The sequence below is a fragment of the Leptodactylus fuscus genome, chromosome 11, assembly GCF_031893055.1.
Source record: "Leptodactylus fuscus isolate aLepFus1 chromosome 11, aLepFus1.hap2, whole genome shotgun sequence".
Lineage (NCBI taxonomy): Eukaryota > Metazoa > Chordata > Amphibia > Anura > Leptodactylidae > Leptodactylus > Leptodactylus fuscus.
In genome coordinates this window covers 23,006,356-23,023,624 of record NC_134275.1, presented here as the reverse complement: position 1 = coordinate 23,023,624, position 17,269 = coordinate 23,006,356, and the positions used below count along the sequence as shown (strand labels likewise).

At 41.7% G+C, this 17,269-nt stretch overlaps 1 protein-coding gene across 1 annotated transcript in view; it reads right to left on the bottom strand.

Moving 5' to 3' along the window:
• The window catches only part of LOC142184480 (uncharacterized), a 50,050-nt gene extending 38,405 nt beyond the window's left edge, over positions 1-11,645 (bottom strand). Inside the window, exons 1-2 of the mRNA XM_075259367.1 lie at positions 11,476-11,645; positions 899-1,006 (exon numbers count right to left, since the gene is read on the bottom strand). Of these exons, the coding sequence (XP_075115468.1) occupies positions 899-1,006; positions 11,476-11,530 (163 nt within the window). The 5' untranslated portion in view covers positions 11,531-11,645. The remainder of the gene's footprint in view (positions 1-898; positions 1,007-11,475) is intronic.
• Positions 11,646-17,269: the final 5,624 nt, after the last annotated feature.

Below are 17,269 nucleotides of genomic sequence, written 5' to 3'. Positions count from 1 at the left end.
TCATTGCATGGGAGAGTCTGTCCCATACATCTATATTCACTGTGTACTGCCAGTATAGAGGTAGCTGCTGTCAATTTCATGAGTGGGGGGAGGGGGGGGCACTTAAAATAGCTGCATTGCAGATCTTACAATCTAAAACACTGGTTCTCATAAATTATCATCACTTCTATTCTTGAAAATATTCTTACTTTCCATCATTTTTTCCACATGTTGAACAGCATTGTATATTATAGCAATGTTCACCAAATATCCCTCTACCCAATAGCAGAAAAAAAGTGAGACAACCCTTACAGGAATTCTACTGACTCGCTGACTGTATGTGCTAGGGTAGGTACTGTAGCACTGTTCTGTTCCCTTGAAATCTATGGGACCGAGCATCAATACCTACAGTCACTGCTACAGTTTGTGATCTGCAGGGGTCCCAGGCGCTGGACCATTCCATTGATGGCCAGTCCTATCTTTAGCTCAGCAGCCAGAAGCATAGACTCTCTATGGTACTGACTCTAATACTGACAACAGAAGTCTAGCAAAGAGAAATTTCTGTGCAGATTAATTAAACTCCTTGACAATGAACCTAAAATGTCTCAAGTTTGTTGTTCTGTTTATGAGAAAATCAAATTCATATAAAATAATAAAGGTTCGCTTTAAAATCCTAGCTGTATATGATATGGAAAATCATAAGGTCTTGATAAAAGATCAGGCTTGATCAATTTGCTTATATTATACATCGATTGTACATAGCATGGGGTAATGTAGCAATTCCCGTATATCCATGTATGGTATGAAAGTCAACATGCCAGTTATGATATTGTCTAAGACTAAATGTGAATGTCTCATCTACTTTTTTCTTAAGTAATTAGATAATGCAAAGTACAACAGAAAGAATCTTCATATTTACCGATATGTGCAAACAGCAGACATAGAATAATAAGCAATGTTCCCAGCGCTGATCTGGATACCAGGGCTCTTGGTGAATTGTAGTTATATACAGCAAGCAGCATGGTGCCTAGACACGGGGGACAGAAAAAACATTCATTAAGTCAATTACAATAAATCTGCCAATGAAAGATTTTAACGCTTTTTACATGGACTTGATGGACTGATGACGTCTTCATCCAACCTCATCTACTATGTAACTATTAATAAAAGAAAATGAATGTGTAGTTGTACACTGCATATAGTCGCTTCCTCCACCCTCAACGTTCAGGGATATGGAATTGAACGTCAATCTGTAGTTGAGCGCAGTGTTCAAACCCTCTCATCTTACAATTGGATTCAAGACTATGAGAAATTCTTGTCTTTCGAACTTAAGGGGTTAAATGGAAGTTTAAGGATGTGTCATCCCTTACTTGCCCTCTGGACTGGATACGTCTATGTATGTGTATCACAAGGTTAAGCAGATTTTCTCAAAACAACACCATGTCTTGATAGGAATAAGAAGTTGCCAAATATTGTTACTGCTAGTCACTATGGTTTAAGCGATGTCATGGAAGTAAGGAGTCTGAGTGGGAGCGATACTCCTCGGTGACTGTAGTGTATGCCGATATACATGAACTGGTCCACCACATTTCAGAATTCCATAGGAGACAGAGAATTTAAGATATGCATAACATAACCTACAATACGCAAGCAGTGATATTGTATATGAGTTATGTTACATAGGGATGACCACACAAACCCTGAAAGTTCATTTCTCAGAAGATGTTATCAAAATCCAATCTGCAGTGAATGTTCATGATTTGTAAAAATTACAGTTTTTGAGATGCAATTGTTAATTTTGATACATTTTTGCACAAGAGATTATTGATATACTGGAGGATCCATGCTCTGCTTAAAGACTGAGATGCGTCCTCAGCGCATGCGCCTGCTTAGATGTTTCTAGGCACATGCACATTGGAGTTACCTGACTTTTCAAGTCACTCTGACACACATATATTGCCTGGATTCGGCAATGTCTTCATGAAGGAGGTGCGTTACTTTTGCCACTTTTCAAACCTCATATAACTTCCCCTCCCAGTCTGCTACTTAAGCCCCTTTTATTTTTAATGATACTCATCTCCCACCAAAGCCGAACTGGCTATTTGATTATCTATCATATTATACATACAATTTGGGAGGAATACAGTATAATGACCGGAGGGGTAGGGAGGCAGCAGGACCCACAGCATAATGACAGCAATTGGGCAAAGCCTGATTCCCTGACAACTGTCCCCCTTCTAAAGATATGACACTTTCGGAAATAATTTCTCCTGCCGCTTGAGGTCACTGCACTGAATTCTCAAGGCACCAGGGATGAGTGCCAATTTCCCCAACCTCTGTCATGGGCTGGTGTGGGAACCTCTCAGTTGATATCTATTGTAACCCTTTTACCTGTTATAAATGACTTCTCCTTAGGATAGCAAAAGAAATGGGACAGTACTCCAAAGAGTTATCGGGGTGCGGTTTGCTTTCTTTCATGTATACTTCACATCACATAAGACACTTTCATTTAGGTACATCCAATAATGCAAAGTTTCAGGTAAAACACTTCATCAGGCATGAGCAACTGGAGTGAAGCAGAACGTAGTAGGATGTGACAACTCGTGTATGGGAACCCATTCCGGGAATCCAGTAGCATGTATGGAGGCAGGGAACATTAGAGGAAAATAAACAGCACTCCTTGCCTACATTGCATTTCTACTGGGAATTTAGTAAATTTTTGTTGGAATGATCACCCATCTGTGAAGATCCCAACCGACTGCCCCTCCCCACCCCAAAGACACAGACCAACCAACCCCCCCCCCTTATCTTCCTGCATGCACTATTATGCCCCATAGTTGCCCTTGCACATGGTATGATGCCCCATAGTTGCCCTTGCACATGGTATGATGCCCCATAGTGGCCCCTGCACACTGTATTATGCCCCTTAGTGGCTCCTGCACACAGTATGATGCCCCATAGTGACCCGTTCACACTATATTATGCTCAATTGTGGACACCCATGAAAAACCCAGGAGAGGATACAAACATTAAAAACACTGTTATCTCCCTGGCTCCAGTGCAGTACGGGAGGTCACATGAGCAAGGGCTTGCGTCGCACAAGTAGGCCTGAAGCCTGCCTGAAGCCAGGAGAGGTAAGTAATAGAGATGAGCGCATAGTATTCGAAACTCTAGTTTCGAACGCCTCGCTCCATAGGAATGAATGGAAGCGGCCGGCGGCCGGGACTTAACCCCTTGGTGTTTGGCCGCTTCCATTCACTCCTATGGGAGCGAGGTATTTGAAACTAGAGTTTTGAATACTATTCGCTCATCTCTATTACTTACCTCTCCTGGCTTCAGGCCTACTTGTGCGACGCAAGCCTCTGCTCTCTAGTAAGTAGCACTGTTTTTTATGTTTCCTCACCTCCCCTCGCCCTCTGATCATTATACTTGGGGGTCTGAAAAGAGTTACACCAGCAGGTAACAGTCTATTTAAAAAATTAAAAAAAACGCAGCAATAGTTACACCCCTGGTTTCAAGGACCGCAGCGCTTGTTTGATCACCATGACCACTTCACTATGTACATTGCGAACAGTCTGTTTTATAGGGGCCATGCAAGGTAATTACAGTCACATCCTATAAATGTGAACAGGATGTAATTACATCGCAGGCGGACTATAAAACAAATGGCATGCAATGTAAATAGTGAAGGGATCACAAAGTTCCCACAAGCACCAATGTCCCTAAAACAACTGATCAGCTGTGATTGAGCTATCCTGAGAAGAGGTGACTAATACCAAGGAACTGGAAGCACCCTTTAAGAGGGTTATCCACTTTTTAAAAATTGATGGCCTATCTTAAATTTAGTTTGGCGTGGGAATTTTTTAGAACTTTGGTTGTGGGTACTATAGAAGTATCCCTTCACCTTCAAGTCTATGGGACACCACTGCAGTACCCATAGCCATTGCTATGAAGAATAGACAGTAGAGATGAGATGGAGGGCCCAGTCAAAATCTGCATTGGTGCCCACAAGAATTTAGTTGTGCCGATCCATTTAGCTATTTTTTCTTAATATTTTTAGCTTGACCAGTCTTCTGATCCAGAGCTACATGTGCTCATTTTGCATAGTATTATTATAATATACTACTTTGATAACCTTAGTATGATTACCGTATATACTCGAGTATAAGCCGAGGGGGGAAAATGCAGCAGCTGCTGAAAAATTTCAAAAATGAAAATGGTCGGAGTTTTTGGGTGCAGTAGTTGCTGGGGAAGGGGAGGGGGTGTTTTGGTTGTCTGTCTGCCCCTTCCCTGAGCTTGAGGACTGTTTTTTTCCCCCACTTGGAATTCAGCCTGGCTGAATATATGGGATCTGCAGTGCTCCTATTAACCCCTTCCTGACGGAACAGGAGCACTGCAGATACTCTATATTCAGTAGACCGGGCACTGTCAGACACAGGGATACCTAATGTGTATGTGTGTCACAGTCATTTTCTACTTTTATATGTATTCTAAGGAAAGGAGGGAATTAGAACTTTTATTTACTTTATTTTTTTATTATATTTTTTTTTAAGCTTCTTTTTTTTCCACTATTTTATGGGAGATTCTATACATTACTATTGCAGCTGGTCATAGACACCCCCTCCCATAAAAAAAAAAAATATATATATATATTTTTTTTTTTTGCTTGACTTGAGTATAAGCCGATGGGGGCTTTTTCAACACAAAAACTGAGCTGAAAAATTTGGCTTATACTCGAGTATATACGGTAGTTATAATGCCCTCATTTTTTCCATTTATATTTATTTTAACTTTATTGATTTTGTGTGGGACTTTTTGTTTATTGCTTGATTCACACTAAAGCTAAATTGTTATTTTTTCTTTTAGATTTTTACTTTACTGATTTGCCTACAAGCAACCATGACACAGGCAGAGGATGAACATGTCAATCATGGCTAAAAGGGAAGAGTGGCTCTGGCCCGGCTTGCGTGTGTAGGCGCGATGACGTCATCACGCCTACACACGCAAGCCGGGCCGCAGCTAAGCAGGAGCTGAACTCACAGCTCCTGCTTTAATCGCGTATGTGACTGGAGAGAGGAGCGTCGGGGGATCGATGGAAGGTGAGTGATGGAAGGTGAGTGTAAGTGTTTGTTTTGTATTAAATATAAAGGTGGAACATAAGGGGGCCCATGAAACTGGGGGGCAAATGAAGGGGAGGGGGGGAACGGCATGACACTGGAGAACATGAAGGTGGTGGGGAGAGAACGGCATGAAACTGGGGACAAAGATGGAGGGGGCCCAATGAAACTGGGGGGCAAATGAAGGGGAGGGGGGAACGCATGACACGGGGGCAGAGACGGGGGACATGAAACTGTGGGCAGATGAAGGGGGAGAACGTGATGAAACTGGGGACAGAGATGGAGGGGGGGACAAGAAACTGGGGGCAAAGGAAGGGTGTATATGAAACTGGGGGAGAGATGGAGGGGGGCATATAATTTACGGGTGACTGTAGGAGGATTGTACTGTGTGGGAGCACATGATAAATGAATGAGAATGGGTGGAATCAACAAAAGTGGGTGGAGCCAAATTTGCCGCGGCGCGCATAGCGCACCGCACATTTTGCTCCTCTTTCTTCTCTTTAAAATTTGGGAGGTATGGCGTTGGTGATGCCACACTCCTGCATGACGTCACTCCCTTCATCTGCGATGCACAGTGTCTCGACTCCCCCGCCTCCTTTACAAGGGGGCCCACTGAGGCTCTGTCGCCCAAGGGCCCATAAAAACCTGGAGCCGGCCCTGCCGGTGACAATGACAAGAGAACATCATCTACATCTGGAGGAGAGAAAACTTCTCCAGAAACATAGAAGGGGTTCTTCACAGTAAGAACAGCGAGGCTATGGAAGTCTCTTCCTCAGGAAGTGGTGATGATAGATTTATTGAGAAAGTTGAAAGAAGGACTGGATGTCTTTCTTAGAAAAATATTATGAGTTATGGGCTCTAGATTTTAAGAACAAGTTGATCCAGGGCTTTATACAGGTTGGAGTTGAAAAGGAATTTTTTCTCCTGACATGGGGCAATTGGCATAAACCTTATGGGTTTTTTTCCATCCTCTGGATCAACACTGTGGAGTTATAGGTTGGACTTGATGGACTGATGTCTTTATTCAATCTCATATACTTTGTAGCTACCATGTTTCTCCGAAAATAAGGTCCAGTTCACATCTGCTTTCAGGGTAAGAAAAGTGCTGCTTGCAATACTTTTCGCTCTGCATGATTCGTACGGAAACCACATGGACCCCATTATAGTTTATGTGGTTGTTTAGCTCACCGGTTTGTAATGCATATAGGTTTCCGTTCGAGGGGTCCTCAAGCAGACTCCCCGAACGGAATACTGAACGCATATGTGAACCGGGCCTAAGGCAGGGTCTTATATTATTTTTTTCTCTGAAAAAAGGGCTAGGGCTTATTTTAGGGGTAGGTCTTATTTTTCTGGCACCAGAATGAATCAGAATCTTTTCTGATTCGCTCCAGACGAAAAATGGTTAGGGTTAGTATCCCAAACTTACATTCACAGTTGATGGTGCAGCAACAGTGGGTCTTAAATAAACTTACTCTCTCTCTCTTTCTCTGTGGCGGTGGCCCTGTGCTCTCTCTGTCTCCTCTCTTTTATGCCAAAGGGGAGGTTCTATAGTTTGCGTGGCTGCATCTGTGGGAACGAGCGGGAGTGGCACCTGACGTGTGGCTATGTAGGTAGCCAAGGCCATGGGATAGTACCTCCTGGGAGGTGGGACCAAGTAGGCGGCACTCAGAAGGCGGACTTGAGAGTCAGGAGGCAGGACTCTGGAGAGAGACTCGGAAAAAGTGAGCCGATTTTGCCCTACTGTAGTTGGAGGTAGCAGGGCACTTATCCCGGAGGGTTGGGAACTATCATATACCTATTGCCAGTCTTTGTAATGTCACGTGAAATAACCTCATAAGGCACTGACTGTAACTAGGGCTTATTTTTGGAGTAGGGCTTATATTTCAAGCTTTCCCCAAACACCCTGCAAAATCAATCTAGGGCTTATTATCAGGGTAGGGTTTATTTTTGCAAAAACAGGGTATGTAACCAGTGATGAGTTTATTATAGTAAAATGGTAAATATTATAATTTGAGATTATTATTATAAAATATTATGAATTTGATTTGTTAACTTAATATTTATAGTAATATTATTGTAACTTAATATAATGGTAACATTTAATATTTTGATTTTGAACCTGGATTGGAGTTGGTAAATTTCTTCCAACTCTGACTCCAATTCCACCCAAAACGGGCTCTGACTCCTCAACCTTGGAGAGATGAATTTGGATAGGGAATGCAGCTTTCCCACTGTGTGGAGAAGACAAAGGAGGGAGGAAGAAGTTGCTAAATATTTGATAGTGTTTACACCACATCAGGAGGAAACCACCTACTGAGCAAACAGACAAAGACAATGTGCATCTACAGAAAAAAGATGGAAACTACCCAATACCCAGACTGCACTAACACTTATACACATCTACAGGAGTAACAATGTTTTTCTCTTTTGTGATGATAGACACACTTTAACCAATTTGTTAATATGCAATGCATAAATTGCAAACAGGACGGACATAACAAAGGTAGTACATTGGTTAAACATTCTTTAATTGCAATGTACTGAAAAGCAAACGTCCAAGCTTTCAACACAGAGAGAAAAAAAAAAACAATTTCTCAACAGTGACATCATTGATTTACTGGCTTCACTAAAACAACATTGAGTAACATTGAAACAATACCTGTCATTTCAGGTGACTTTCAGTATAAGCTACCATGTATATATATGAAGTCCTTTACTAGACCATTATTCTTCATCTCTAATTCTCAGTTTTCCTGAAACTAGCTACTATAATGTTTTTATAAACTGCAAACAGAAATTAGATGAGATTCTTCTCCCCTGTCACATATAGAAAGAAGCAACAACAGCGTGGAAACCATTATCTTACAGAAGTCCTGAACTGTGCTGATGTAAATAAACCTCTGGGGTGAGATAGAAAACTTACTATTAGCTGCAGCACTGTATATGTGGATGTCTCCACTTCTTTCATGATCAGGCCTTGTTCCATGTACCTGGGCCATATCTTAAAGTTAATAAGGTTCCTCTATCATTTTTTTCATGAAAGTACTACAAATTATTCCCACACTTCGGAAGTTCACAGAGACCCCCTCAAGGGGATTAGGGATTGTAGGTTGGTTGGACTTGATGGACTAATGTCTTTATCCAACCTCATCTACTATGTAACTATAAATGACCCAGGAATCCATTATTCCTAAGTGCGCAGATTGTCCATTTTTGGGGGATTTGTCCCATTGTATTCTGCTTTTGGGAGCAGATGTCACATCAACTTGGCTGTATAGAAAAAAAAAACATTGACAGTGGCAAGAAAAAAATTTGGAGATTTTTTTTTAAAAAAAAAATTGGAGTAATCAAATTGTGGCACCAGACCAGGAGTGTGCCTAGATGCCTAGCTTTTTGAAATGAACAAAAAAAAAAAAAAATCCCTTTTTTTATGGGGGGGGGTGTATTTTGCCATTCTTCATGAAGCTATTCTACATCTTTTATCTCCTGGGTCTTGTTTAATACAGACTAAAGTCTCCTGCCTATTTTCTTCTTTTTGCCATACTACTTGCTCAAATGTCCCCATCCCCTCACACCTTTTCCATTCTCTTTAACCCGCTATCACTACTTGCCTAGCTAAAATATTTCACCTCTCACTTTCTTCTGCAATCTTTCCCACTTTTAAACAGGCTGTCATAACACCACTATTGAAATAAACTCTCCTGACCTTCCATCATGTCCTGCTAACCACCAACCCCTCCCCAACTTCTCTTTCATCTCTGAACACCTTGAATACTTGGTCTATTCTTGTATACTCAGCTATTTCTCTGCTAATGCTTTCTTGACCTCCTACAATTTGGTTTTCACACATTACACTCTACAAAAACTTCCATTACAAAAGTCTTCAGTGACCTCCTGACAGCTAAATCTAAAGACAACTACTCCCTACATTCAACTAATCCCATTACGATTCTCTAATAATCTGCCTCCCACTTACTAAACTGTGCCCTATACAGTCTGTCCTGAATATAGTAGCCGCTCTGATCTTTCTGTCCAGTCACTACATGGATGCATCTACTTGGATAGATGCATGATAGACTACAGATACCTTCTGGTCACTGTCTGACATCGCTTAATTTGCCTTACCTTATTTATAAAAAGATGGCTGGACCATTGTACCAAACAAGAACTCTTACCCCATGTCACCCCTATTTGCTCATAGACTGTAAGATCTAGCGACCAGCGCTCTCACTACTATTGTTTGATATGTTCATCAATTTTCTACACTGTTATTTCTGATACTGTTTGCTCATGTATCATTTGATTTGTAAAGTGTTAGATACACTTTAAGGGACCCATTCATACATCTAAAAGTTAGTACGATGCCCATATAAGAAGTTTTAAGAGTGCTGGTGGCCCAAGCTCAACTTCCATACCAGGGCCTATGAGCCTTTAACTACACTATGCAATATGTCTGGAGGTAAAAAGATTTTTACCAAAGTCATAGGACGGACTTCTTTAGATTTTGCAACTAACTGTCAAAAGATGTTGTGATGGCTAATAACAAGTTCAAGAGAGGACTTAATGCCTTTCTTGAAAATAAAAATTTAACAAGTTTTGAGAACAAATATTTTGGGATGGGATGTTGATTCAGGGTTTTATTCTGACTGCCATACTGGAACTGAGACGGAATAACTTTCCCCCTATGGGACAATTGACATTCCATTCATGGAGGGTTTTTTTTGTCTTCTTCAAGCTTAAAGGGAGTCTATCATTGGGATGCTTTAATTTTAACAAAATCTATCTTCATGTAGCCTTTAGAAAGGCTATTGTAGACATAAATTTTGCTTCAATTATGTTGCCAGCATTTTCAAGAAAAAGTTGATTTCTTCTTATGCAAATTAGTGTTCACAGAGCACAGGGAGCGTTCCCACTGGGCTCCAAGCACCTCCGTGCCTGCTCCGTCCACCATCTTGCTCTTATTCTTAGGGCCCCTTCAGGTACTACACCTGCTTGTGTAAAGGTCCCTTCACACGGTGTAAGTGCGCCGCTCATTTAGACCCGTACACGTGAGCGCTTCAAAACACATCCCGTTCACTTCAATGGGAGCGCGCGTAAAGCCGGCTTTACGCGCGCTCCCATTGAAGTGAACGGGATGTGTTTTGAAGCGCTCGCGTGTATGGGTCTAAATGAGTGGCACGCTTACACCGTGTGAAGGGGCCTTTACACAAGCAGGCGTAGTACGCCTGCTCATGTAAGAAGAAAGTAAAGAAGAGGAGGAGGAGGCTTCAACTACAATCCAGAAGGGTGTGGGATTGCAGGTCCAGGACGATGACGCAGGGGTGCTCGGAGCACAGTGGGTGCCCCCTGTGGTCTGTCTACGCTAATTTGCATAATAAGAAAACTTTTTCATGAAAACGTCGACAACGTAATTGAAACAAAACATATGACTACATGAAGATAGGTTTAGTTAAAATTGAAAAATTCCAACAACAAATTCTCTTTAAGAAACAAGGTTTATAGGCTGAACTTGATGTACTTGCCTTTATCCAGCCTTCCAGGTTTCTTACTACTTTTCTGTTATCTACAGTACACAGTCAGGGATATGATGTGATCAGTAGCTCATGATCTCATATTGACTTCCTCAGTGCACACCTGTGTAGACACTTGTTCCAGTCTGGCAACGTCTACATTGAATTTGCTTCACTGGACTGTGGACTTTAGCGAAACCACACTATGAATATCTGTTTCCAGATCAGTATGGGTGACTATGGAGAAGTTGTTTGTACTGTTCTTTGCAAACCTTGTATTTGTGTGGGTGTTATGTACATAAAGCTGAAGCGCTGTGATATACTTATGATGGACTATTTTACTTTTGATGGAATAGATAATAACTTATCAAGATGCAGCGACTGCACTGCACATGTTACTCCTTAGTGCCAGGTTCACACCTAACCGTGCAACTCACATGTTCATTTACATAAGAAGCATTAATCCAATCTTTATGCTTCTGTATTATGCATGATGCATACATTATTAAAACATGGTAATATTTAAGATTAGGTTTGAAATTGGATTTTTACCATCCCCCTCCTTTAGATGTTATACATCTGGTTTCTTGGTGGTAGAATTGCTGATTCCAAATTCTCATGACTATATTTATCTATATTTTCTTAAGGGTTTTCTATCTATGATGTAACCCGTGTACTATACAGTTTGCTGTAGGTTGCAGCATCATAATACTGTATATGTTCTATTTTGTTAACAAGCACTCTGAGCATTGTATCCATAGACAGCATGCAGATCGTGTTGTTTAATGTACAATGTTACTTCCTTACAGATTTAATAGTTGCTTGTATGGCTCGTACAAGATATCATTACATTACTCAGATGGACTTACCAGATATCCTGGTCAGTGAAATAGTCAGAAACTCAATGACTTCTGCTTCTGGCATCTTATCTGAAGAATTGTATCAATCCCAGTGTAGGAAAAAGGAATAGAATTTGCATTTACAGAAATCTCAGCTGCTCGGTCCGGTGAAGTTTCTGTATTTCTCACACTTTAATTATCCGCCTTGTTCTTCTATTAGTTTTTGCCATGTTTTGCAACAGGCAGAACCAGTCTAAGCTGTCAAGCTGTAGAAGTGATTGCTTCTTACACAGCTAGCTATTAAGAGAAGGTTATCTTAAACCCGCCCCAAAGTAGTTTCTGAAACAGTCTGTCATGTTCTTTTTGGTAATCACTTTAAGTATCCTTCTTGGAAGAATCACTCTCGTGCATACACATATATATACACTGGTGTCTTGGCTTTCACCCAACAACTACGTAGCTTCAGAATCCTTTTTTTTTTTTTTTTTTTTTTTTTAAATGTAGATTGTGAGCCCCACACAGAGCTCACAATGTACATTTTTCCCTATCAGTATGTCTTTGGAATATGGGATGGAAATCCATGCAAAGACGGGGAGAACATACAAACTCCTTGCAGATGGTTTTTTGCCCTTGGTGGGATTTGAACACCAGGACTCCAGCGCTGCAAGGCTGCAGTGCTAACCACTGAGCCACCGTGTGGCCCCTGCTTCAGAATCCTTGACCACTATGAAAGCAGTGACTTCACGTTCATAGAAATAAATAAGATTATGTTGAAGATAATACAATAATAATAATTTATAGTATATTACAGTATAAAAACCGGCATGATCCGCATTAAATAGGTTACAAATTTTACCTGACAAGTGAATGTTTTTTGTTTCAGGTTGGCACACTGACAACAAGGGTGTAATTCGAGGGGGCCCATTAAGAGCCTCCCCGCAATACGAGGAGCTACAACTACAGAATCACTCCACACAATGGGACTGAGGGCCCTGCTCACAAGAGCTTGCAATCTATGAGGTACAGGGGGTTACACAAGAGGTAGCAGGGGCAGCATCGGAGGTAGCATTGCTTATACAGTGGTCAGACAATAAGATAAGATAAGATAATCCTTTAATAGTCCCACAGTGGGAAAATTTCAGTAGCAGTTACTGTCATTACATAAACATATAACTTTATGAGCCATCACCAGTCATGTCCTTTAACATGCAGAAGGTGCCTGGACATATAAAGTTAGCCTGAAACCGCATCATATCCTGTGGGATAATGTGGGAGCAGGAACAGAGAAGGGTTCATTTTAGGGATTCTAATTATGGTACGGAAGGGTTTACATTAGGAATCGGGATAGGCTTGTCTGATAAGATGTGGCTTTAGTTTGTACTTGAAGCTGCTATAAGTGGTAAAGAATAGAGAAGAGCGAGTAGGTATTCGATGGAATACTACAGTATTCGAAATACTCGTACTCGATCGAGTACCACTCGCTATTTGAATGTAAAAGTTTGATGCAGAACCAGCATTGATTGGCCGAATGCTGTACAGTCGGCCAATCAACGCTGGTTCTTCTCCTACCTTTAGAAGTCTTCTCCGTGCAGCGTCCCCGCGGCGTCTTCCGGCTCTTCATTCACTCTGCCAGGTATCGGGCCTGGGCAGAGCCGACTGCGCATGTCCACTTGTAGTGCGGGCATGCGCAGTCCGATGCCCGATGCCTGGCAGAGTGAATGAAGAGCCAGAAGATGCTGCGGGGACGCTGCAAGGAGAAAACTTCTTGGAGGATCCAGCCCGACCCTCACTCGTGGACTTGGTAAGTGTAATTTGATCGAATGTTGCCTACCCCTGAAACGAGCATTTCCCCCCATAGACTATAATAGGGTTCGATATTCGATTCGAGTAGTCGAATATTGAGGGGCTACTCGAAACGAATATCGAACCTCAAACATTTTACTGTTCGCTAATCTCTAGTAAAGAAGCTTTGTAGCTATTACAAAAAGGTTATTACATAAAATATGTTCTATTCTTTAATATTAAATTTACTCAGTCAAATCCATTAACAAAAAAGAGCTGGACCTAGACTTAGTGATTTACACTGCAAGTAGGTGGTTTAGGGGGTATTTTGCTAGTACTAGACGTCTATTCATGGTTGAGGCATAGTGGGTGTTAAAAGCTGTTACATATAACGTAATGTAATCTTCACTATCAGAAGAATTGCTGGTCTAGACCTCCACAATTCAATGGATTTGGCTTGGGGCCAAAGCTGGAAGTGGAATTCCCTGTTATTCATGCTTTAATTCCTGTACATGGATCAGGACTTTGCTGCAAGGAATACCCAGGTTACTACTACATAAGTAGACTCCTTTAGCACCAGCTGTTGTGACTTTAGATGGTGGCATCAGCAGGCAGTATACAATCTGTAGGCAGTATACAATCTGTAGGCAGTAGTCATATTCAGGCATCAGGAGGGGACTCGGCCCCTGGATTGATCCCCTGTGCGCAATCGTATTGTGTACTGGGCAGGTGCCAGAAGCAGAAAGCTCCATCTGCTGTATAGCGGCCTGACATCTCGGAGGCCGAGCGGATGGGGCGGGGCGGAGCAAGCGTTGTTAGCAGGCAGAGAGCAGGCAGGGAGAGGACCTGCTCTCTGCTAAGCATGAGGGGCGGCCGCTGGAGCAGTGCTGCATCCACAGGGCCGTCCCAATCCACTGTTCACTTCCCGTTCCGGGCTGCCGAGACGGTGGCACTAAGCCAGTCCAGGACAGTTTGTCCTGGACTGGCTTAGGTCAGCAAAAATGCTGCCCTCACTGGCTTAGGTCAGCAAAAATGCTGCCCTCACTGGCTTAGGTCAGCAAAAATGCTGCCCTCCCCTGGGGCCCCGGCATAGCGCCGCCTGAAGCGGTCGCTTCAGGTCGCCTCATGGGAGGTGCAGCGCTGGCTATGGGACGTTATAATAATGGGTGTTTCTGCATAATGCTTGTTTGTGTGCTTATGTGCTAGTATGTACTTGCAGAGGTTTAATCATTCTGTCCTTAAAGTTTTGCACTTACAAGTAATTTCTTCTCTAAACATGATCTCTGTCTTCTGAGTTTAGCCTATAATTTAGCAATGCTTTGGGCTTCATTCAACTAATCCATTCCCGCCGCAGCCAGTTTTTGACTTCCCGACAAAGCTCCATTTTTCAAATCTGACGTATTATTTTATGTGGAAATAACTTTGGAACACTTTAACTCTCCGAAGTGGTTTTCAGATTTCTTTATTTTGGTATTAAATTGAGCATTCTTTTAAATTATAAGTCCTACAGCAATTTTCCAAATTTTCAAGAACATTTCCAAAACTGATTTTTCAAGGGACTAATTCAGTTCTGAAGGGACTTTGAAAGGACTCTGTATTAGAAACCCCCATAAATCACCCCATTTTCAAAACTGCACCCCTTAAATATGTAAAAGAGCATATAGGAAGTTTGTTAATTCCTTAAGCATGTCACAGGAATTAGATAAAATGGAGGTAAAATTTACACATTTCATCTTCTTTTACTAACACACCACCACATTGCAAATTATTCTGCAAATGAGATTTCAGTGTTTTCAGACTTTTTGTTTTTTTAATTAAACTCATGGGTGGTTTTGTGCCTTAGGGCTATTCAAATCACTGAAATCAATCTCGAATACCTGTGATAATTATCTTACTGGGTGAGCCCAATTAAAGGAAACCTACGATGCGGCTCCACTCCAGGGGTGGATTGGGAAGAAGATAGAAGTATAAGCACTTCCTATATATTACTTATGCTTTTTGTTGCAATTCTAGGCTTTGGCTCAAAAATATACAGCAAAATCTGCAACACAAAAAAGCTGTGTTTTTGCAACGTGGGACCTCAGCCTAAGACGGACATTCCACATTATTAAGCAAGCCACAGGTTTCAGAGGAAGCATCAAATAGTGCAAGGCCTTTGATATTGTATCAAAATATTAGATATTTCACAAAAACTTAAGCATGATCACAGTACTTGAAAAAATTTGTGGCTGATTTAGAGTACGGATGAATTCTTGAAGATATAGCCATAATGATCAAAAACTTGCTAGTTCAATGGATGCATGAATTTTAAAGGTGATATCAAAGAAGGAGTCCTATATTAATATGCAACTTCACCTGTTACGATTTATTTTTAATAAAATAGTTTTTGACTTTAGTAAATGTGACCTCTTAATGCTACATATTCAACCAGCAACCAGTTTCAGCACTTCACAACATACAAAATGTTTGGAACCATGGATTTTGATTTTTTAATTTCTGGAATAAAAAAGTGATTATTTCATCATGTTACTGCAGAATTTGATACGCCCAAATGGACTTCCACTTCATCTGTAGGATTTAAATGATATCAAGTTATATCAAGGATCAGTTAGTTAGGAAGGGCTAGTAATGGGCAGGCTAGCTAGGGAAACAGGGAGGGGGATGGAGTGAGAAAAGGAGGGGAGGAAAGAGTGAGAGAGGGAGGGGGAAGAACTAGGTACCAGTACAAAGACCCCCAAACCAAACTGCATCCTGGACTACAATAGGTACATGGGGGTAGGGGTGGACTTGTCAGATCAAGTCCTGAAGCCCTACAGCACTATGCACAAATCAAGAGTGTGGTATAAAAAACTGGCTGTGTACAATGTACAGATGGTAATGCACCATACATACATGTTATTTCAATGTGTAGGCCAGAGGGGAACTTTCCTGGATTTTCAAGAGGTGGTTATCAAGAATCTCCTTTTTAGGGACCAGGAAGGGGGGAAACCTAGTACTTCTGGAAGCGAGGCCACATGCATAGTACCAGGACAACACTTTCCAGGAGAAATTGCCCAAACTTCCAAGAAGGGAAAGAATTAAAAAAGGAGCCGAGTCTACTAAAAGAGGTGGATAAGGAAGGACACCATATACCAGTGGTGTGATACGTGTCCTGAAAGACCAGGGCTCTGTATGAAAATGTTTGCACATTTATCATACACCCCTTGATATTTAATCTACCCTGATGCACTCCGCACACCTTATCCCCCTGCCGCATGCTGCCTCTTTTCTTTCTGAGCCCTGCCGTGGGTCCAGATATCACATAGCAGCCATACGTAGCAAATTGCCATTCCCAGAAGAACCCACGTTTATGGGGTCTATGTCTCCTCTGGTGAAACATGCTGGGTACAATATATCAGGCACTGAAATGGCATATATGATTCTAAAATTGCAATTCTCATTCTGCACCATCTGCTGTGCAGTACCATTTGGAAAAGCCTGTGGGGTCAATATATGCCTAGACAAATTCCTTAAGGGGTTTAGTTTCCAAAATGGGATTTCCCACTGTTGTGTTACCTCAAGGGCAAAAAAAAAAAATATATATATATGAAAAAGTACATAGAACTGTAGAAATTATCATTTATAATTAGATAAGTTCAGTGAAAAGCCTGTGTGTTCAAAATGGTCATATCACCCCTAGATGAATTCCTTAAGGGGTCTAGTTTCCAAAATGGGGTTACTTTTGAGGATTTTCCAATGTTGTGGTACCTCTAGGGCTCTACAAATGTGTCATGGTGCCCAGTGCTTAAATTCAGTTAAGGTTCACCATAGTGGCCTGTAAGGATTGGAGTCAGGGTCAGGCAGTGCAAAGTGACACAGCTGGGAAAGCAACACTGTGCAACTAATGACAAAAGGGGTCGCAGGCCCTGCAGCTACAACTATACTGTAATATCTGAGATGAGGCAGACCCATGCACTTCCTAATTGAAGTGCGCCTACCAAGGCTCCTGACACTTCTATCCGGCGGCTAGGATAAGGGGAGAGGAGGCCCTGAAAGTCCTAGG